Below are 22,364 nucleotides of genomic sequence, written 5' to 3'. Positions count from 1 at the left end.
TACCCTGGCATGGCATTAGCATGGCATTTACCCTAATAAAGAAAAAAAATGTGTTGATTTGTTTTACAATTCCATCACTTGAAGTGCTTCATTGTATATTTCAATCATATCAGTGACAAACAATAACCACTGTGCACAATTGTTTAGGATCACAGTAAGAATCATACGAGGAGACAAAAATCATTCATAAAGAAAGCTGCAAACAAGTTCACACAAAGGTCTGTCACACATTCACAACCCTGCCTGTCACACATTCACAACCCTGCCTGTCACACATTCACAACCCTGCCTGTCACACATTCACAACCCTGCCTGTCACACACAACCCTGCCTGTCACCAACCCTGCCTGTCACACATTCACAACCCTGCCTGTCACACATTCACAACCCTGCCTGTCACACATTCACAACCCTGCCTGTCACACATTCACAACCCTGCCTGTCACACATTCACAACCCTGCCTGTCACACATTCACAACCCTGCCTGTCACACATCACACATTCACAACCCTGCCTGTCACACATTCACAACCCTGCCTGTCACACATTCACAACCCTGCCTGTCACACATTCACAACCCTGCCTGTCACACATTCACAACCCTGCCTGTCACACATTCACAAGGCTGAGTTGTATTATACAGAGTAGACCATCATATCCAGTGGTATCCAGTTGTATACATGGTCTTAAACATCAAAGACAAAAAAGGGGTAACATCTAAGGTTCCTTACTTGGTCGTACAGCAGACCCCCCCCCCCTAAACAGAACTCCCTAACCCTAACCGTGCCTCTGTACTGACCTAAATGTCCAACACACAAACTGATTGAACAGAAGAGAAAGGAGTGGTTGATGGTTAAGACCCAGGCTTGGATCAACAGGTCCAGTCTGGTTGGCGGTCCAAGCCCAGCGGGGTTAGAGGGAGCTGGGGTAACACGGCCACGTTGAAGACCGGGTGTCCAGGGATTCAAACTCTGCTCCATCACTGCACAGTGTCTGTCTGTGTGTATGTAGATCAAGACCTGATCATAGCTCAGTGGCGCGTCACATAGTCGAGCCCATGTACACAGGTCAGCCACACAGAGTGGAGAGATACACAGGACAGATGGACAGACAGAGAGAGAAACAGAGAGATGGAGCTCCCCTCTTCTTCCTCCTCGCTGTATCTATTTCCTGCTGCAGTGCTGGAACTGGGCGAAGCTGAGGAACACCTGTTCCAAGGAGATCTGGCTCACAGCGTAGTCGTCGATGTTGTACTTCTCTTTGGCTGCCTCCAGGGTGCCAAACACCTTGGGGAGGATGGGGGGATGAAGAGAGGGGATAGAAAGAGGGAAATCAGAGGGTGAGTCAGTGCTTAGCCTGAAATCAAAAGCTGTATCTGACAACGTCAATTGTGTGGAGTAGTCGGATACAAATCAAAGGCAAATACGTCATTACACTCTTTCTCCACTAGATGGTGGTATTACAGTCTAAAAGACAGGCTGGCTGACAGGTTAGGTCTCCATTAGAGGGTGCTCTTACAGTCTAAAAGACAGGTTGGCTGACAGGTTAGGTCTCCACTAGATAGTGCTCTTACAGTCTAGAAGACAGGTTGGCTGACAGGTTTGGTCTCCACTAGATAGTGCTATTACAGTCTAAAAGACAGGTTAGGTCTCCACTAGATAGTGCTCTTACAGTCTAAAAGACAGGTTGGCTGACAGGTTAGGTCTCCACTAGATATTGCTATTACAGTCTAAAAGACAGGTTGGCTGACAGGTTAGGTCTCCACTAGATAGTGCTATTACAGTCTAAAAGACAGGTTTGGTATCCACTAGATAGTGCTATTACAGTCTAAAAGACAGGTTAGGTCTCCACTAGATAGTGCTATTACAGTCTAAAAGACAGGTTGGCTGACAGGTTAGGTCTCCACTAGATAGTGCTATTACAGTCTAAAAGACAGGTTTGGTCTCCACTAGATAGTGCTATTACAGTCTAGAAGACAGGTTGGCTGACAGGTTAGGTCTCAACTAGATAGTGCTCTTACAGTCTAAAAGACAGGTTGGCTGACAGGTTTGGTCTCCACTAGATAGTGCTCTTACAGTCTAAAAGACAGGTTGGCTGACAGGTTAGGGCCAAGAAGAAGGGTTAGGGAGTGAATAGGGACCGGCTGAGAAAGAGAGATTGTTACCTGTGCCCAGGTAAGAGTCTTGTCAGTTAAGTGGTAGTGCACCATGCCCTGGTGTTCATCTGTTAGTAGACTTCCTGTGGAGAGAAGGAAGTGATGTCATGTTAGACTAACCCCCTAAACCAGGTATTCCCAAACTGGGGTAGGTGTAGCCTCGTTTCACTGCCAAAAATGAAATTAAACCATCTAGTGCTTATCGAAACAAAAACACAATGTCAAATACAGGCAGCCTAGTCAAATAATTAACATCCAATCACATTAACCGTTACTCTCTCGCGGGAAACCTTCCCTCTTACGCAGACATTTAGAAACGAAACATGACCAAATGTGAAAAATAAGCCACGGGGGTATTTTGAGCGAGAATAGACTACTTTTGCGTAGTAATACATGTATAAAAGCAACCGATACCATTAATAAGAAGGGGCTAGAAGCATCTTATATGGTGAGCTACTGAGTGGCTAGGACAGGCAAGACCCAGACTATTGTAGAGGACTTAATTCTTCCTGCTGCGTGGATATGGCTGGGACAATGCTGGGGGAAAAGGCCCAAAAAAACAGACAGTCTTTATCAAACAACACTGTTTCACGACGTATCAGGAAGACATCCTCTTCTGGAGACCAGGACAACAGGAGAAAATGTGTTTAAAGTACTGGACAGCTTTGTGACATCTAATGGACTTTGGTGGTTAAGATGTGTTGGTATCTGTACTGATGGAGCAAAAGCCATGACAGGGAGACACAGTGGAGTGGTAATGCGTGTGCAAGCAGTTGCTCCCGACGCCACTTGGGTACATTGCAGCATCTACCGAGAGGCTCTTGCTGCCAAGGGAATGTCTGACAGCTTGAAAGACGTTTTGGACGCTACAGTGAAAATGGTTAACTTCATTAAAGCAAGACCCCGAACTCTCGTGTATTTTCTGCATTATGCAAAGATATGGGCAGCGACCATGTAACACTTTTACAACATACAGAAGTGCGCTGGTTATCAAGGGGCAAAGTATTGACACTTTTTTAATAGAGAGACGAGCTTAAAGTTTTCTTTACTGACCATAATAGTCACTTGTCTGACTGCTTGCATGATGACGAGTTTCTCATACGACTGGTCTATCTGGGTGACGGTTTTTCTCGCCTGAATGATCTGAATCTAGGATTACAGGGACTCTCCGCAACTATCAATGTGCGGGACAAAATTGAGTCTATGATTAAGAAGTTGGAGCTCTTCTCTGTCTGCATTAACAAGGACAACACACAGGTCTTTCCATCATCGTATGATTTTTTGTTTGCAAATGAACTTAAGCTTACGGACAATGTCAAATGTCATATAGCGAAGCACCTGAGTGAGTTGGGTGAGCAATTACGCAGATACTTTCCTGAAATGGATGACACAAACAACTGGATTCGTTAACCCTTTCATGCCATGCCTCCAGTCCACTTATAGATATCTGAACAAGAGAGCCTCATCGAAATTCAAACAAGCGGTTCTGTGAAAATGTCATTTAATCAGAAGCCACTGCTAGATTTATGGATTGGGCTGCACTCAGAGTTTCTTGCCTTGGCAAATCGTGCTGTTAAGACACTGATGCCCTTTGCAACCATGTACCTATATGAGAGTGGATTCTCAGCCCTCACTAGAATGAAAACTAAATACAGGCACAAACTGTGTGTGGAAAATGATTGAAGACTCAGACTCTCTCCAATACAACCCAACAGTGCAGAGTTATGTGCATCCTTTCAAGCACACCCTTCTCATTAACCTGTGGTGAGTTATTCACCATTTTTGATGAACAAAAAAGTTTTATATGTAAGATGGTTAAATAAAGAGCACAATTATTATTATTATTATTATTTGTGCCCTGGTCCTACAACAGCTCTTTGTCACTTCCCTCGAGCCGGGTTGTGACAAAAACTCACACTCATTCTTATGTTTAGTAAATGTATCGTATCGTATGGTGTGTGTGTGGCAGGCTTATTACAATGATGGAAAAAAAAACATTTGAGAGTGTGCTGACCCTGGTGCTAAACAGCTGGAGGTTGACTATTTGAAGGGGTATGGGACTATAAAAAGTTTAGGAACCACTGCCCTAAACCATTGACAGTCATACATCTTGGATTATCTTTGAACCAGCCTCAGGGGGTGGGGTGCGTGCACGTGTGTCTGTGTGCATACGTACGCGTGAGTGTTTGTGAATGTCTACGTGTGTGTGTGTGTGTGTGTGTGTACACTACGTGCGCCTGTATAAGTTTGTTTGTGTGTGTGCACCCGTGTATGTTCATGAGTCTGACTCAGAGTGTGTGTGTGTCTCTCTCTCTGACCTGGGAAGGTGCTCTCGATGAAGTCCTTGAAGAGTTGCAGGTCGCTATCCTCCACCTCCTTGTGCACTCGTACTTTAGCCAGTAGTGTGTAGCCGCTGCCAAACTTACTCTTCAGGTGCTGGGGACTGCCCAGACACTTAAACTGACCGTTCACCATCACCGCCAGCCGGGTACACAGGGCCTCGCATTCCTCCATACTACAGCAGAGAGAGAGAAGGGGAAGAAGAGAGGAACAAAAGAGGAGAGGGAGAAAGATAAACCCACGACAACATCTATTTTATTCTCTGAGTCACTCTGTTCCTTCCTGTGACACAGTAATGACTGTACTGGAAGGTGGATGATGATGATGATGGCGATAAAGAGGATGGTGTGTGTGTGTGTGTGCTATGCTCACCTGTGAGAGGTGATGATGATGGCCTTTCCAGACTCCCGGGTGCGCGTCACAGCGTCCCACAGCAGTCGCCTAGCAACCGGGTCCATGCCAGTGGATGGCTCATCCAGGAAGATGACCGGGGGTCCACCAATCAGAGCCACAGCTGCACTCAGCTTCCTCTTATTGCCCCCACTGGAGGGAGAGAGAGTGAAAGGGGGGGGTACGAAGGGATTTGAGGGAGAAGGGATGGGGGGAAGGAAGGAGGAAAGGCAGTGTGTTTGTACTCGGTAATATCTTGACATTCATGAGCTATGTCTCTAGAGAGAGAAGGAGTAGTATGCACTATAGGACAAGATACAGTGGGGCAAAAAAGTATTTAGTCAGCCACCAATTGTGCAAGTTCTCCCACTTAAAAAGATGAGGCCTGTAATTTTCATCATAGGTACACTTCAACTATGACAGACAAAATGAGAAGAAAAAAATCTAGAAAATCACATTGTAGGATTTTTATGAATTTATTTGCAAATTACACACTACTGTCCCCCACCCCCAAACCAACACACTACACACACTGTCCCCCACTCCCACACCAAAACATCCACACACTGTTCCCCACCCCCAAACCAACACACCCACCCACTGTCCCCCACCCCAAAACACACTGTCCCCCACCCCCAAACCAACACACCTACACACACTGTCCCCCACCCCCAAAACCAACACACCCACCCACTGTCCCCCACCCCCAAGCCAACACACCCACCCCCAAACCAACACACCCACCCACTGTCCCCCACCCCCAAACCAACACACCTACACACTGTCCCCCACCCCAACACACCACACACTGTCCCCCACCCCCAAACCAACACACTGTCCCGCACCCCCAAACCAACACACCCACCCACTGTCCCCCACCCCAACACACACCCACCCACTGTCCCCCACCCCCAAACCAACACACCCACCCACTGTCCCCCACCCCCAAAACCAACACACCCACCCACTGTCCCCCACTCCCAAACCAACACACCTACACACTGTCCCCCACCCCCAAACCAACACACCCACCCACTCTCCCCCACCCCCAAACCAACACACCCACCCACTGTCCCCCACCCCAAACCACACACTGTCCCCCACCCCCAAACCGACACACCCACCCACTGTCCCCCACCCCAAACCACACACTGTCCCCCACCCCCAAACCAACACACCCACCCACTGTCCCCCACCCCCAAACCAACACACCTACACACTGTCCCACACCCCCAAACCAACACACCTACACACTGTCCCCCACCCCCACCCCCCCAAAACCAACACACCTACACACTGTCCCCCACCCCCAAACCAACACACCCACCCACTGTCCCCCACCCCCAAGCCAACACACCCACCCCCAAACCAACACACCCACCCACTGTCCCCCACCCCCAAACCAACACACCTACACACTGTCCCCCACCCCAACACACCACACACTGTCCCCCACCCCCAAACCAACACACTGTCCCGCACCCCCAAACCAACACACCCACCCACTGTCCCCCACCCCAACACACACCCACCCACTGTCCCCCACCCCCAAACCAACACACCCACCCACTGTCCCCCACCCCCAAACCAACACACCCACCCACTGTCCCCCACTCCCAAACCAACACACCTACACACTGTCCCCCACCCCAAACCACACACTGTCCCCCACCCCCAAACCAACACACCCACCCACTGTCCCCCACCCCCAAACCAACACACCTACACACTGTCCCCCACCCCAACACACCTACACACTGTCCCCCACCCCCAAACCAACACACCTACACACTGTCCCCCACCCCCAAACCAACACACCTACACACTGTCCCCCACCCCCAAACCAACACACCCACCCACTGTCCCCCACCCCAACACACACACTGTCCCCCACCCCCAAACCAACACACCCACCCACTGTCCCCCACCCCCAAACCAACACAAACACACAGCCCCTCCCCCTCACTGCTTACCTGTAGCTGCGGCACAGTTTGTCAGCATGGGGCTCCAGTAGTAAGGACCGTAGCACGTTCTCCACGCAGCCTGACACGTATTTCTCTGGTATCCCCCGGAGCCTAGCATACATGCTCAGCGTTTCTCTTCCTGTCATGTGATCCAGGACAGCATCGAACTGCGGGCAATAGCCAATCCGCTGCTGTACCTACGACATACGGGAGAGAGGGTGGTGTCATGCAAGGTGATTTTGTTTCACAGCATATTAGAACTGGTTGGTGTTCAGGAGGCACAAAGCGTAAGAAAACAGTCCCTAATTAAGAAGGTCCTATCTGTACGCATACAATAAGAAATGCTAGTTTTTGTTTTCTGTTGCAAAATGCTTTGCTACGGTGTGCCCTAATGAACTTTTAAGTAAGGGCAGCAGGTAGCTTAGAGGTTTGAGTATACCCGAGCCGACAAGGTGAAAAATCTGCCGATGTGCCCTCGAGCAAGGTAGTTAATCTTAATTTGCTCCAGGGATGCCGTACTACTATGGATGACCCTGTCAAACAACACATTTCACTGCACCTATCCTGTGTATGTGACATAAAAAAAAGGTTTATTTGAAAAAAAAAAGAAAGTGAAATGTTTTCCTCTCTCTCTCTAACCTTCTTGACATCCCTCAGAATGCTGTAGCCGTCAATGTAGGCATCGCCAGAGGTGACAGTCTCGTCCCCGGTGAGCATCTTGAAGGTGGTGGTCTTCCCTGCTCCATTGAAACCCAGCAGGCCAAAACACTCTCCTTTCCCCACTGCTAGAGAGAGTCTGTCTACCGCCAGTACTGTTTCTCCACTGCTGTATACCTGGAGGGAGGGAGGGAGATCACTGCTGTAGAACTGGAGGGAGGGAGATCACTGCTGTAGAACTGGAGGGAGGGAGATCACTGCTGTAGAACTGGAGGGAGGGAGATCACTGCAGTAGAACTGGAGGGAGGGAGGGGCGGGAGATCACTGCTGTAGAACTGGAGGGAGGGAGGGAGATCACTGCTGTAGAACTGGAGGGAGGGAGGGAGGGAGATCACTGCTGTAGAACTGGAGGGAGGGAGGGCGGGATATCACTGCTGTAGAACTGGAGGGAGGGAGGGAGGGGGAGATCACTGCTGTAGAACTGGAGGGAGGGAGGGAGGGAGATCACTGCTGTAGAACTGGAGGGAGGGAGGGAGGGAGGGAGATCACTGCTGTAGAACTGGAGGGAGGGAGGGAGGGAGATCACTGCTGTAGAACTGGAGGGAGGGAGGGAGGGAGATCACTGCTGTAGAACTGGAGGGAGGGAGGGAGATCACTGCTGTAGAACTGGAGGGAGGGAGGGAGATCACTGCTGTAGAACTGGAGGGAGGGAGGGATCACTGCTGTAGAACTGGAGGGAGGGAGGGAGATCACTGCTGTAGAACTGGAGGGAGGGAGGGAGATCACTGCTGTAGAACTGGAGGGAGGGAGGGAGATCACTGCTGTAGAACTGGGGGAGGGAGGGAGGGGGAGGGGAGATCACTGCTGTAGAACTGGAGGGAGGGAGGGAGATCACTGCTGTAGAACTGGGGAGGGAGGGAGATCACTGCTGTAGAACTGGAGGGAGGGAGGGAGATCACTGCTGTAGAACTGGAGGGAGGGAGGGAGGGAGATCACTGCTGTAGAACTGGAGGGAGGGAGGGAGGGAGATCACTGCTGTAGAACTGGAGGGAGGGAGGGAGGGAGATCACTGCTGTAGAACTGGAGGGAGGGAGGGAGGGAGATCACTGCTGTAGAACTGGAGGGAGGGAGGGAGGGAGATCACTGCTGTAGAACTGGAGGGGAGGGAGAGAGATCACTGCTGTAGAACTGGAGGGAGGGAGGGAGAGATCACTGCTGTAGAACTGGAGGGAGATCACTGCTGTAGAACTGGAGGGAGGGAGGGAGATCACTGCTGTAGAACTGGAGGGAGGGAGGGAGGGCGGGAGATCACTGCTGTAGAACTGGGGGAGGGGAGGGTGGGAGATCACTGCTGTAGAACTGGAGGGAGGGAGGGAGATCACTGCTGTAGAACTGGAGGGAGGGAGGGAGATCACTGCTGTAGAACTGGAGGGGGAGGGAGGGAGATCACTGCTGTAGAACTGGAGGGAGGGAGATCACTGCTGTAGAACTGGAGGGAGGGAGATCACTGCTGTAGAACTGGAGGGAGGGGGGGAGATCACTGCTGTAGAACTGGAGGGAGGGGGGAGATCACTGCTGTAGAACTGGAGGGAGGGGGGAGATCACTGCTGTAGAACTGGAGGGAGGGAGGGAGATCACTGCTGTAGAACTGGAGGGAGGGAGGGAGATCACTGCTGTAGAACTGGAGGGAGGGAGGGAGATCACTGCTGTAGAACTGGAGGGAGGGAGGGAGATCACTGCTGTAGAACTGGAGGGAGGGAGAGAGATCACTGCTGTAGAACTGGAGGGAGGGAGATCACTGCTGTAGAACTGGAGGGAGGGAGATCACTGCTGTAGAACTGGAGGGAGGGAGATCACTGCTGTAGAACTGGAGGGAGGGAGATCACTGCTGTAGAACTGGAGGGAGGGAGATCACTGCTGTAGAACTGGAGGGAGGGAGGAGGGGGGGAGATCACTGCTGTAGAACTGGAGGGAGGGAGATCACTGCTGTAGAACTGGAGGGAGGGAGATCACTGCTGTAGAACTGGAGGGAGGGAGGGAGATCACTGCTGTAGAACTGGAGGGAGGGAGGGAGATCACTGCTGTAGAACTGGAGGGAGGGAGGGAGATCACTGCTGTAGAACTGGAGGGAGGGAGGGAGGGAGATCACTGCTGTAGAACTGGGGGGAGGGAGGGTGGGGGAGATCACTGCTGTAGAACTGGAGGGAGGGAGGGAGATCACTGCTGTAGAACTGGAGGGAGGGAGGGAGATCACTGCTGTAGAACTGGAGGGAGGGAGGGAGGGAGATCACTGCTGTAGAACTGGAGGGAGGGAGGGAGATCACTGCTGTAGAACTGGAGGGAGGGAGATCACTGCTGTAGAACTGGAGGGAGGGAGATCACTGCTGTAGAACTGGAGGGAGGGGGAGGGAGGGAGATCACTGCTGTAGAACTGGAGGGAGGGAGGGAGATCACTGCTGTAGAACTGGAGGGAGATCACTGCTGTAGAACTGGAGGGAGATCACTGCTGTAGAACTGGAGGGAGGGAGGGAGATCACTGCTGTAGAACTGGAGGGAGGGAGATCACTGCTGTAGAACTGGATGGAGGGAGATCACTGCTGTAGAACTGGAGGGAGGGAGATCACTGCTGTAGAACTGGAGGGAGGGAGATCACTGCTGTAGAACTGGAGGGAGGGAGATCACTGCTGTAGAACTGGAGGGAGGGAGGGAGATCACTGCTGTAGAACTGGAGGGAGGGAGAGAGGGAGATCACTGCTGTAGAACTGGAGGGAGGGAGAGAGGGAGATCACTGCTGTAGAACTGGAGGGAGATCACTGCTGTAGAACTGGAGGGAGGGAGGGGGAGATCACTGCTGTAGAACTGGAGGGAGGGAGATCACTGCTGTAGAACTGGAGGGAGGGAGATCACTGCTGTAGAACTGGAGGGAGGGAGGGAGATCACTGCTGTAGAACTGGAGGGAGGGAGGGAGATCACTGCTGTAGAACTGGAGGGAGGGAGGGAGGGAGATCACTGCTGTAGAACTGGGGGAGGGAGGGTGGGAGATCACTGCTGTAGAACTGGATGGAGGGAGATCACTGCTGTAGAACTGGAGGGAGGGAGATCACTGCTGTAGAACTGGAGGGAGGGAGATCACTGCTGTAGAACTGGAGGGAGGGAGATCACTGCTGTAGAACTGGAGGGAGGGAGATCACTGCTGTAGAACTGGAGGGGGAGGGAGGGAGGGAGATCACTGCTGTAGAACTGGAGGGAGGGAGGGAGGGAGATCACTGCTGTAGAACTGGAGGGAGGGAGGGAGGGAGATCACTGCTGTAGAACTGGAGGGAGGGAGGGAGGGAGGGAGATCACTGCTGTAGAACTGGAGGGAGGGGGAGGGAGGGAGATCACTGCTGTAGAACTGGAGGGAGGGAGGGAGATCACTGCTGTAGAACTGGAGGGAGGGAGGGAGGGAGATCACTGCTGTAGAACTGGAGGGAGGGAGGAGGCTGTAGAGGAGAGGGGGAGGGAGATCACTGCTGTAGAACTGGAGGGAGGGAGGGAGATCACTGCTGTAGAACTGGAGGGAGGGAGGGAGATCACTGCTGTAGAACTGGGGGAGGGAGGGAGGGAGATCACTGCTGTAGAACTGGAGGGAGGGAGGGAGATCACTGCTGTAGAACTGGAGGGAGGGAGATCACTGCTGTAGAACTGGAGGGAGGGAGGGAGATCACTGCTGTAGAACTGGAGGGGGAGGGAGGGAGGGGGAGATCACTGCTGTAGAACTGGAGGGAGGGAGGGAGGGGGAGATCACTGCTGTAGAACTGGAGGGAGGGAGGGAGATCACTGCTGTAGAACTGGAGGGAGGGAGGGAGATCACTGCTGTAGAACTGGAGGGAGGGAGATCACTGCTGTAGAACTGGAGGGAGGGAGATCACTGCTGTAGAACTGGAGGGAGGGAGATCACTGCTGTAGAACTGGAGGGAGGGAGATCACTGCTGTAGAACTGGAGGGAGGGAGATCACTGCTGTAGAACTGGAGGGAGGGAGATCACTGCTGTAGAACTGGAGGGAGGGAGATCACTGCTGTAGAACTGGAGGGAGGGAGGAGGGAGATCACTGCTGTAGAACTGGAGGGAGGGAGAGGGAGATCACTGCTGTAGAACTGGAGGGAGATCACTGCTGTAGAACTGGAGGGAGGGAGGGAGATCACTGCTGTAGAACTGGAGGGAGGGAGATCACTGCTGTAGAACTGGAGGGAGGGAGATCACTGCTGTAGAACTGGAGGGAGGGAGGGAGATCACTGCTGTAGAACTGGAGGGAGGGAGGGAGATCACTGCTGTAGAACTGGAGGGAGGGAGGGAGGGAGATCACTGCTGTAGAACTGGGGGAGGGAGGGAGGGAGATCACTGCTGTAGAACTGGAGGGAGGGAGGGAGGGAGATCACTGCTGTAGAACTGGAGGGAGGGAGATCACTGCTGTAGAACTGGAGGGAGGGAGATCACTGCTGTAGAACTGGAGGGAGGGAGGGGGAGATCACTGCTGTAGAACTGGAGGGAGGGAGGGCTGTAGGGAGGGAGATCACTGCTGTAGAACTGGAGGGAGGGAGGGAGATCACTGCTGTAGAACTGGAGGGAGGGAGGGAGGGAGATCACTCACTGCTGTAGAACTGGAGGGAGGGAGGGAGATCACTGCTGTAGAACTGGAGGGAGGGAGGGAGATCACTGCTGTAGAACTGGAGGGAGGGAGGGGGAGATCACTGCTGTAGAACTGGAGGGAGGGAGGGAGGGAGATCACTGCTGTAGAACTGGAGGGAGGGAGGGAGATCACTGCTGTAGAACTGGAGGGAGGGAGATCACTGCTGTAGAACTGGAGGGAGGGGGGAGATCACTGCTGTAGAACTGGAGGGAGGGAGATCACTGCTGTAGAACTGGAGGGGGAGGGAGATCACTGCTGTAGAACTGGAGGGAGGGAGATCACTGCTGTAGAACTGGAGGGAGGGAGAGAGATCACTGCTGTAGAACTGGAGGGAGGGAGATCACTGCTGTAGAACTGGAGGGAGGGAGGAGATCACTGCTGTAGAACTGGAGGGAGGGAGGGAGATCACTGCTGTAGAACTGGAGGGAGGGAGGGAGGGAGATCACTGCTGTAGAACTGGAGGGAGGGAGGGAGGGAGATCACTGCTGTAGAACTGGGGGGAGGGAGGGGGGAGATCACTGCTGTAGAACTGGAGGGAGGGAGATCACTGCTGTAGAACTGGAGGGAGGGAGATCACTGCTGTAGAACTGGAGGGAGGGAGGGAGGGAGATCACTGCTGTAGAACTGGAGGGAGGGAGGGAGATCACTGCTGTGTGCCTAGAGGGAGGGAGGGAGATCACTGCTGTGTGCCTAGAGGGAGGGAGATCACTGCTGTGTGCCTAGAGGAAGGGAGATCACTGCTGTGTGCCTAGAGGGAGGGAGATCACTGCTGTGTGCCTAGAGGGAGGGAGGGAGATCACTGCTGTGTGCCTAGAGGGAGGGAGGGAGATCACTGCTGTGTGCCTAGGGGAGGGAGGGAGATCACTGCTGTGTGCCTGGAGGGAGGGAGGGATCACTGCTGTGTGCCTGGAGGGAGGGAGGGAGATCACTGCTGTGTGCCTGGAGGGAGGGAGGGAGGGAGGCAGGCAGGCCCTCACCACTATTGGATGCCTCTGGGAGGGAGACAAGACTAACAGACAGATTGCTGTACCTTGCTGAGGTCCTGCAGAATGAGTGGGCTCCCCACCATAGATTCTACTATGGGCTGACACTCCAGAACCCTCTTCCTCTCCTCCGCTACGTCCCTGTCCTCCGGCAGTAGGGCCGCATCCCCCATCAGAGGCAACTAGGAGACATACTGACCGTCATTATCGATGAGGTCTTTTTATACTATTGGCATAATACAGCTGAAGAAAGTGAAGAAATTACAGCAGGGCACAGTAATGTTGAAATTTGACATGTACCCAACCACACCAAAATTTTACCAGTTTTTCAGAAATCTGAAATTCTTAAAAGAAGAGTATAATTTGCTCTTGACTACAGCCCTATATAAACAAATGGGGCATTAGTTTAATCTCACTCAGGGCATCAGGTGGGCACATTTTCTGAAAACAGCACCCTATAGTCAACTCTCTGGCCCCTCCCCTTCTAACCTGTTTACGTCTGCTGGCGAGGTGGGTGAGGAAGCGGCGGAGGGTTTTGACACACTGCATCTCGATGATGAAGAGGAGGGTGATGAAGACTACACCCTGCAGGGACAGGGCCACCAGGAAACGCCCCACCCCCGGCTCCGACATGGAGAAGTAGTTCTCCTGGTACGTGATGTCTGGAAGAGTGAGGAGCAACAAGACCAGTCAGTGCTACGAAAGGTTAACTAGAAAATAGCATGACAGGCTCTTCATCATCCTCTTTACCATCGTCATAGTCAGAATCATTCTCATCAACATTATTGTGATCACAATATTACTACCATTACATATCATGTAAACACAGTGATATTGAAACTTTTTCAGCAGAGACCCCTTTATTGTTCCCCAGCATTTCAGGATACCCATTTTATTATTTCTTTATTCTGGCGACCCCACCCTAAATCTAACATCAACCTTAAAATCTGTTAAAAAATATATATCAACAAACAACCTTTTACTCATTATATTTGTATCTCTATCAAAATTAAGAGAACCAACATATATTTATTAACACAATAACATTTATTTTTCAAATTATCTTTCTCAATAACATTTGTATATTGTCCCATAAAATAATCTACATTTTTGGTCCCCAACCCCTCCCAAAGAAGCTACGAATACAATAGGTATTCCTACTGAACTATGGACACTGTGATACAGCTACAGCTGCTGCCTCCTTGCTGTAGGAGAACACAGTACACTACTCACTGAAGGCACGGCAGAAGGCCATGGTCACGGGGTTGGGGGTGCAGAAGGTGATGAACTGGTAGTTCTGGTAGAACTGGCTGAAGGACATGCCCAGGCAGTAGTTAGGGAAGAGCAGGAACACCTTGTCCAGGTTACGAGACAGGTCCTGTAGATATAGCTCTGGGAGGGGGAGAGGAGGGGAAACAGGAGGAGGGGAAACAGGAGGAGGAGGAGAGAAGGGGAAACAGGAGGAGGAGAGGATGGGAAGGAGAGGAGAGAAGGGGAAACAGGAGAAGGAGAGGAGGGAAAGGAGGAGAGGAAATGAGATGAGAGAATCAAGGTAAGGGAAATTCATCAAATGTATTTCCACAGCATATTTTGCCTGCCTAATCCCCAGTTCTGAAGCAAATAAGTGCACCAGTGTGCAGTAGAGGGTCATTCTTTTTCCTAGCAGAGAAACAGGCTCTAAATCGCCAAATCTTAATGATTCCCCATGTAGTTAGAAGTGTAGTCTGAGCTGCCAACAGGTCCAGTGTTCCAGTACACCTAAGGGCTTTTCACACCTCAGAACCAAACTGGGCCAAGCTGTACTGGCTACGCATCCCCACAGTTGCTGGACCATCCTGAAAATATCAGAGCCGGCACACTTTTTTTGGGGTCGGCACGATGGTGTGAAATGCTTGTATCCTGGCCCTGGCTCTCACCTGGGATGGTCATGATGGTGACGGTGAGGAAGGTGGCGGTGCCGCTGATGATGTTGAAGATGGTGAGGCGGGTGTAGGCGGTGGCAGCGGTGGAGAACAGGAAGCTGAGCAGGTACATGAGGGGGATGACGGCCCAGCCATATAGCAGCAGGAGTAATAACACGTCAACCAGGTGGTTGTCTGCTACGAAGGCCTTGACCCCAAACGCCCGGAACACCACCTGTTGGGAGGGAGTGAAACACTGTTTGGATAGCAGCTAGTTTTCAGTTTTACCCTCCCCACCCACACCATTAACAGACAGTCCTAACTAAATTCTTGCTTCAGAAATTGCTTTTGCTAAGAAACTTATTTTTGTTTCTTTTTGACGATTTTCATTGAAAACAATCACAGTAAGGTACTTAATTGTTACCCAGAAATGATTTGATATTAAAATAAAAAACAGCTGCATTGGGCCTTTAAGTAAATCCAGATAGTATACTGACCAGCATGAGCATGCAGGGCAGGAAGAAGTTGACCAGGTCCCAGAGCAGTGCAGAGAACCAGAAGTTGGAGAGGTAGACGCCGCTGACCTGCTGTACGTGCTTGGACTTGAGTGAACGCTCTGTGACCAGGAGCAGGGCGAAGGTACTGGACAGGGATGCCATGCCATACATCAGGTTGATGGCGATGGCAAAGCCCGTCTGACCTCTGTGTCGAGGAGGTAAGTAGTGAGAGAGAGGGGGGGTTACTATTTATTATTTAAACAGTCCCTAAACTTTCCATGCAAAAAAGCAATTTTAATTTAATTGAGAGAGAGAGACGGAAGAGAGAGAGAGAGCGAGACGGAAGAGAGACGGAAGAGAGAGACGAGAGAGAGCGAGCGAGACGGAATAGAGAGACAGAAGAGACAAAAATGTTTAAAAAAAGAGTCAGGAGGAAAATAAAGAAGGGCATGGAGCTGGGAGGAGTCACAGAAAAAAAGAAAGAAAAGTAAGGGAGGCAGATTATGTATTGAGTGGTGAGGTTGGCAGGCAGAGGGGAAAAGGAGGGAGAGGAAGAGATGGAGTATTATGAAACAATAAATATCCTGATAGCCAGGAGAACATCTTCACCAGACCTCTATCCTCTCATCCTTCTTTCACTCTATCCTTCCTCCCATCAATATACCTTCCTTGACCGAACCACTCCCTCTCCATCCTCTCACCTCTAAAAAACACCTCCTGATGAATGGTGTTGGTCAATATCTCCCCCTCAGACTCTAACTTGTTATCAGCCTCTGTTGCTTCCCCATCGATCCAGCCAGCCATCCAGCAGGGCCGGGAGGTCATTGACTGGATGTGCATCCATCCCAAATGGCACCTTATTCCCTACGTAGTGTACTACTTTTGACCAGAGCCCTATGGGCCCTGGTGAAAAGTAGTGCACTCTGTAAGGAATAGGTTGCCATTTGGGAAGTACCCTGGTTTAATTGGGGTTTAGTGGCTGTAACAGATGTGTTGACCGCAGGTGTTTAAAGGATAGGCCAGAATAAGGACCCAAAACAAGGTGGTTGATGGAAAAGTCAACTTCTATCTAACAACAATAAGGAAGTTATGAACTGAGTCAGAGTGGGTCAACTAAGCATTCACTCCTCTTCTCAAATGTGTTCAAGATAACACCTGTGTTCCTTCCATACCCTCTTCTCCTTCTCTCCTCTTTTTTTCATCCATTCTCCCTTCCTTTCCTATCCCCTCTCCTCTTTTCATAACACCCTCTCCACTTCCATACCACCATCCCTCCCTCCCTCCTTCCCCTCCATACTCCCCACTCACTCTGTCAGCTGACTCTGGGCGCTCTCGGAGACGTTGCGGGGCATGGGCATGTTTCCAGTCATAATCGATGCGTTGGGCCCGGCCAGCATTTTGAACAGGGTGTTGTCCACCATCATCAGGGCTGTAGCGGCCGTGTGGTAGCCCTGGTTATTGAAGTAGGCCGTGACCTCGGCAAACTTCCCCGTGCCGCCTCTGAATGATGCACCCACCACGCAGCGCTCGTTGAATGCCCCGCCCTCCTCCTCGGTCTTGGTGAGCACGTACTCCGTGAAGTCTGAGGAGAAGAAGCAGGGGATAGGGTGGATCAGTAAAGACAAGCTTTTTCCATGTCTGCATCTCTATGGTCTAAAGCAGCTTCCACCATGCGTGTTTGAGATTCACTACATTGCAGACAACTGCACAGAATCACTGATCTACAAATCACCTTTCATCTCAAATAACTAGTTATTATGTGGTACTGTGATCCTGTGATCTCTTCCAACATGCTGTCACGCTTACCCCTAATATTGACGTCCTGGGCTTGCTGGGCGGCCAATTGTGAAGAATACACCTGTGCCAGGGCGATTGCCAGCGGTCCCTTGCCGGGCTCCAGGGCCACGGGCACGGTGGTGGGGCCGTAGCGGCCCAGTGCCAGCCTCAGCTGCGGTGAGTCGTGACGCCCGGGGAAGGTCTTTGCCACCACCAGGGCCAGCACGGTGAACACCAGGGGCACCAGGAACTGGGCCACAATCACCTTCCAGTTCCTCCAGCTATAGAGCGCCCGCTTCAGGAACATGGCATAGAACTGCTGCATGTACAGTCTGGCCTGGAGAGGAGGGTGGGAAGACAGACAGGAGAGAGAGAGAGAAGAGCAAGAGATTATTTCCATATCACCTCTGATTTAATACAGTATGTTCCTATATTTTGTAAGCTCCTAAACCGTCCTACTAATAAACCATATTAATGACAGAAAGAGAAGATGTGTACAGTCTGAACCCACACACAAAAACTCTCCTCTCTCACCCCGGTGTTGAGCTTGATGTTGGAGCAGTCCTCAGAGATGAGCGTGCCGCTGTCAGTGAAGTCGGTGACGTCCGTCATGCCGCTATAGCTGCTGGTGTCGTCCATGGTCCAGTCGTGGGAGCGTCTCTCGTGTTGGTACTGCAGCGGAGGAAGCTGGATGGCCTGGATGTCCAGGCTAGAATCCACCAGCTTCCCCACTCTGGAAATACACAAGAATGTACAGCTTAGTACAGTAGCAGTGTATCTAACCCAAACCCTGGATGTCCAGGCTAGAGACCAACAACTTCACCACTCTGAGGACTCACATAAGGAAATACAAACATTTAAAAAAGTACACTTCTCTAGACTGACAGTACACAGGGACCAATACAACTTAGTGGACTTCTCTAGTCTGACAGTAGACAGGGACCAATACAACTTAGTGGACTTCTCTAGTCTCACAGTACACAGGGACCAATACAACTTAGTGGACTTCTCTAGACTGACAGTACACAGGGATGAATACAACTTAGTGGACTTCTCTAGTCTCACAGTACACAGGGATGAATACAACTTAGTGGACTTCTCTAGACTGACAGTACACAGGGACCAATACAACTTAGTGGACTTCTCTAGACTGACAGTACACAGGGATGAATACAACTTAGTGGACTTCTCTAGACTGACAGTAGACAGGGATGAATACAACTTAGTGGACTTCTCTAGACTGACAGTAGACAGGGATGAATACAACTTAGTGGACTTCTCTAGTCTCACAGTACACAGGGATGAATACAACTTAGTGGACTTCTCTAGACTGACAGTACACAGGGACCAATACAACTTAGTGGACTTCTCTAGTCTGACAGTAGACAGGGACCAATACAACTTAGTGGACTTCTCTAGTCTGACAGTAGACAGGGATGAATACAACTTAGTGGACTTCTCTAGTCTGACAGTAGACAGGGATGAATACAACTTAGTGGACTTCTCTAGTCTGACAGTAGACAGGGATGAATACAACTTAGTGGACTTCTCTAGTCTGACAGTAGACAGGGATGAACTTACTTATAACAATTTAACTGAGCTTCCCTACTGAACGGAGCTTTATCAGGACAACATAAGGAAATATACAATTTACAGTAGTTACATACCTAGTATTAGATTATGACAATTCAATTCATCTGTAAATTCAATTAACTATGTGAGTTTTTCCAGACCATGTGTCCTGACCAGGAAACTTTAGTTCGAGATCCATTTTTCCCTAATCATGTCAGGTGGTCCGGAGGAACGTAGGAACCTTTCTTTGTACTGTATGACATCTTGACCGTTTTAGACTGTTCAAATGTATTTATAGACATGAAACATATTCATTTATAATTGGATGAATCTTTGTGTTCCGGAAGTGGCTTATGGAGAGAGCACTGTGTGAATCAGACGGATGTTGATGCTGAAATCTCTTCACAGAACTCAGGAACACACCCCGGGGTCTATTGTACACCAAAGAAAGGAGCTCATCGGAGAGTACTTAATAAGTGGGAGTGTGTTTGTGTTACTGGTGATGGTGAGCATTTTATGTCATTCCAGCCCTGCTAACTCTCTCGTCTTCTCACTCTGAGGGGATGGACAGGAGCTTGGACAACCACAATAGCCAGAACGCCATTTCTGTCCGTTACAAATTAATGATCATTTCAGCCAGCCAATCTCCACTCCCACAACGCCTGACACAGATGAAGCTCTTTGAGGGGAGTGCTGTCTAACAGTTCTATAAGTGATCAACGAGACCCCTATCCAGGGTGTGAAATGGACTCGGGCCTCTGCTGTAGCTGTATGAAATTGATAATGACAGAGAGACTGCATATGTAGTAAGATGAAAAGAAGCAGAAATGACTTGGCCAAGGTAGGAACAGTCTGAACAGGTGTTAAATTAGGTGGCTTTCAGTATATTTGAACTGAAACTGAAATGACAGGACTAATGTAGATGGTCCACCCCTTCAGAGAGCTGGGTGGGAATAAAGCTGAATGAAATTGGTAATGGAAAGAGGCTGTATGTAATAGCCAGGGTATGTACAGACTGAACACGTGTTAAGATGGTGGCTTTTAGTGGAGTTGAAAATTAACCCTAATGATAAGACTAATGTAGATGGTGTTACACCTTTAGCTACAGTACATGTATGTATCAGTGTGTACAGACTGAACACGTGTTAAGATGGTGGCTTTTAGTGGAGTTGAAAATTAAGGACTAATGAGGCTTTTGTATACGGGGAATGATGGAGACACTCACTGACAGACCCACATTGTGAAGTAAAAATAATGACGCCTGAAATGAGATATTTTGGAGGTAATTGCTATATCCTGTTTAGAGCCTTCACAGCTGTGTTCTACTGAAAAAACACGTGCCCACAAGAACATGTGCAAGCAAACAAACTATCCTACCAGACAGTAACACAAAGACATGCATGTATGCTCACCCCCCCCAAACACACACTCGCACATTAAAATATGCTTAAAAACACACACACACACAAAAAGAGGCTTTAAACACAGGCAGAAATAATTGCTCAGATGTAAGCTGAAGACAGCTGGCTGGTTGGTGATGCAGAGTAATTGAGCAGAAGATGAGAACTGGAATAAGTGCGTGCGTGTGCGTGTGTGTGTGTGTGTCAGTGGAGGCTCTTCAGAGGAGGAAGGGGAGGACCATCCTCCTCAGAAAAATAAAAATGTATAAAAAGTTAGATAAAACTATACAAAATATATTCATGTCACCAAATCAATGATTAAAACACACTTTTTTGCAGTGAAGGTCTACAATAGCCTCAACAACACTCTGTAGGGTAGCACCATGGCATAGCCGGAGGACAGCTAGCTTCCGTCCTCCTCTGGGTACATTGACTTCAATATCAACCTAGGAGGCTCATGGTTCTCACCCACTTTCATAGACTTACACAGTAATTATGACAACTTCCAGGTGATGTCCTCCAATCTATCAGAGCTCTGGCAGCATGAACTGACATGTTGTCCACAAAATCAAAGGAACAGAGAATGAATTTAGTACTGAAAGCATAAGCTACAGCTAGCTAGCACTGCAGTGCACCAAATGTGGTGAGTAGTTGACTCAAAGAAAGATAAAGACAATAGGTGAACAGTTCACAAATTAATTTCTTCCAAAATGAAAGAGAAGCAAGAGAGATTGCCTTTTTTTTAAACTTTCAGTTTCACTTACTTAGCTAGCAAATGCAGCTAGCTAGTTTAGCCTACTCAAACCCCCTGCTCAAACAGAGGGATGCCATGTTAGCTAGCTAGCTATGACTATCCAACACAACACTGGAACGCTTCCAAGTCAAGGTAAGCTTTTGATTTTACTCATGTATTGCCACCGGGGCCTGCCGGTGTAACTGCTAAACTGTTTACTGACTGCACACTAGCGTTACTGCATGATTGTAACGGGTTTAGTAACCTGTTATTTCTATTAGCCATGTTGACTAGGACGTTACTTTAGCTAATATGGTGACAATGATGTAGGCTTTAGGTGGTTATGATATGGTTTGGCTTGGAAAGGTTTCTTCGCCTGGTCACATACATCTAATGTGTTGTGCATTGAAGAAGTCCACAAGCGAAGGGAAAAAGGTGAGAGGAGGAGAGAGCATAGATGTGAGAAGGAATAGAACATGGCTGCTATGAAACAAATGTTCATGAGTGATCCGGGGTGAATTCATTCCACGGATTCTGTTGAAAAACATTTCTTAAACGGAAGCACACGGAAAGAAACAGGGATAAACATTCCTGAATTTGTCCAATAGAAACTCTCATTTGCCACTGTTAGACTAATGATTACACCCTAGATCAGCTAGACGCAGGCAAGACTGTGCAAGGCGGTATTGCATGTGTCACTGTCTGTCACTTCAAATGTTTCTCTCGACCTGTGTGCACCGACGTTGTAAACTTTCATTCACAGGCTAGGTTGTAGAAACCTCATGATGGGTATAGGGAACATGTGAGTATCATGTAGTAGCCTAAGCCTATCGATGTTACACTGAGCTGGTTGAATGGAATATGAAAGACAGTTATCCAATATGCTGTAATAGAATTAAGGCCATGCGCATGACACAAATCATCCTCCATCTTAAATGGCATCGACCGCCACAGGTGTGTGTGTTTTTTTTAAAATTTTTAAACCAGGCAAGTCAGTTAAGTCAATGATGGCCTGGGAACAGTGGGTTAACTGCCTGTTCAGGGGCAGAACGACAGATTTGTACCTTGTCAGCTCGGGGGTTTGAACTCACAACCTTCCGGTTACTAGTCCAACGCTCTAACCACTAGGCTACCCTGCCGCCCCTGTGTGTGTGTGTGTGTGTGTGTGTGTGTGTGTGTACACTTAAAAGCCTGCAGGTACATACGTACTCATGACAAGTGTTTATATTTATTACAACTGCAGGCTTGAAGGTACTCTCCCTGGGTGCTGTGGTGAGAGGTCCAGACCTAGCTGGTACTCTCCCTGGGAGCTGTGGTGAGAGGTC

At 49.7% G+C, this 22,364-nt stretch overlaps 1 protein-coding gene across 2 annotated transcripts in view; it reads right to left on the bottom strand.

Annotated features, from left to right (window-relative positions):
• Positions 1 to 336: 336 nt before the first annotated feature.
• abca3b (ATP-binding cassette, sub-family A (ABC1), member 3b) overlaps positions 337 to 22,364 on the bottom strand; it is a 76,188-nt gene continuing 54,160 nt past the window's right edge. For both annotated transcript variants that reach the window (XM_042315349.1, XM_042315350.1), the window contains 14 exons: positions 17,869 to 18,067; positions 17,365 to 17,671; positions 16,867 to 17,140; positions 15,559 to 15,763; positions 15,077 to 15,296; positions 14,394 to 14,552; positions 13,650 to 13,822; positions 13,208 to 13,342; positions 7,490 to 7,684; positions 6,860 to 7,047; positions 4,869 to 5,039; positions 4,475 to 4,671; positions 2,166 to 2,239; positions 337 to 1,287 (listed from right to left, as the gene is read on the bottom strand). In XM_042315349.1, coding sequence (XP_042171283.1) covers positions 1,165 to 1,287; positions 2,166 to 2,239; positions 4,475 to 4,671; positions 4,869 to 5,039; positions 6,860 to 7,047; positions 7,490 to 7,684; positions 13,208 to 13,342; positions 13,650 to 13,822; positions 14,394 to 14,552; positions 15,077 to 15,296; positions 15,559 to 15,763; positions 16,867 to 17,140; positions 17,365 to 17,671; positions 17,869 to 18,067 — 2,620 coding nt within the window. In that variant the 3' untranslated portion in view covers positions 337 to 1,164. The remainder of the gene's footprint in view (positions 1,288 to 2,165; positions 2,240 to 4,474; positions 4,672 to 4,868; positions 5,040 to 6,859; positions 7,048 to 7,489; positions 7,685 to 13,207; positions 13,343 to 13,649; positions 13,823 to 14,393; positions 14,553 to 15,076; positions 15,297 to 15,558; positions 15,764 to 16,866; positions 17,141 to 17,364; positions 17,672 to 17,868; positions 18,068 to 22,364) is intronic.

Source organism: Oncorhynchus tshawytscha, unplaced genomic scaffold, assembly GCF_018296145.1.
Source record: "Oncorhynchus tshawytscha isolate Ot180627B unplaced genomic scaffold, Otsh_v2.0 Un_contig_6900_pilon_pilon, whole genome shotgun sequence".
In the NCBI taxonomy this organism is placed as follows: domain Eukaryota; kingdom Metazoa; phylum Chordata; class Actinopteri; order Salmoniformes; family Salmonidae; genus Oncorhynchus; species Oncorhynchus tshawytscha.
This window is presented reverse-complemented; position numbering and strand designations above follow the sequence as displayed.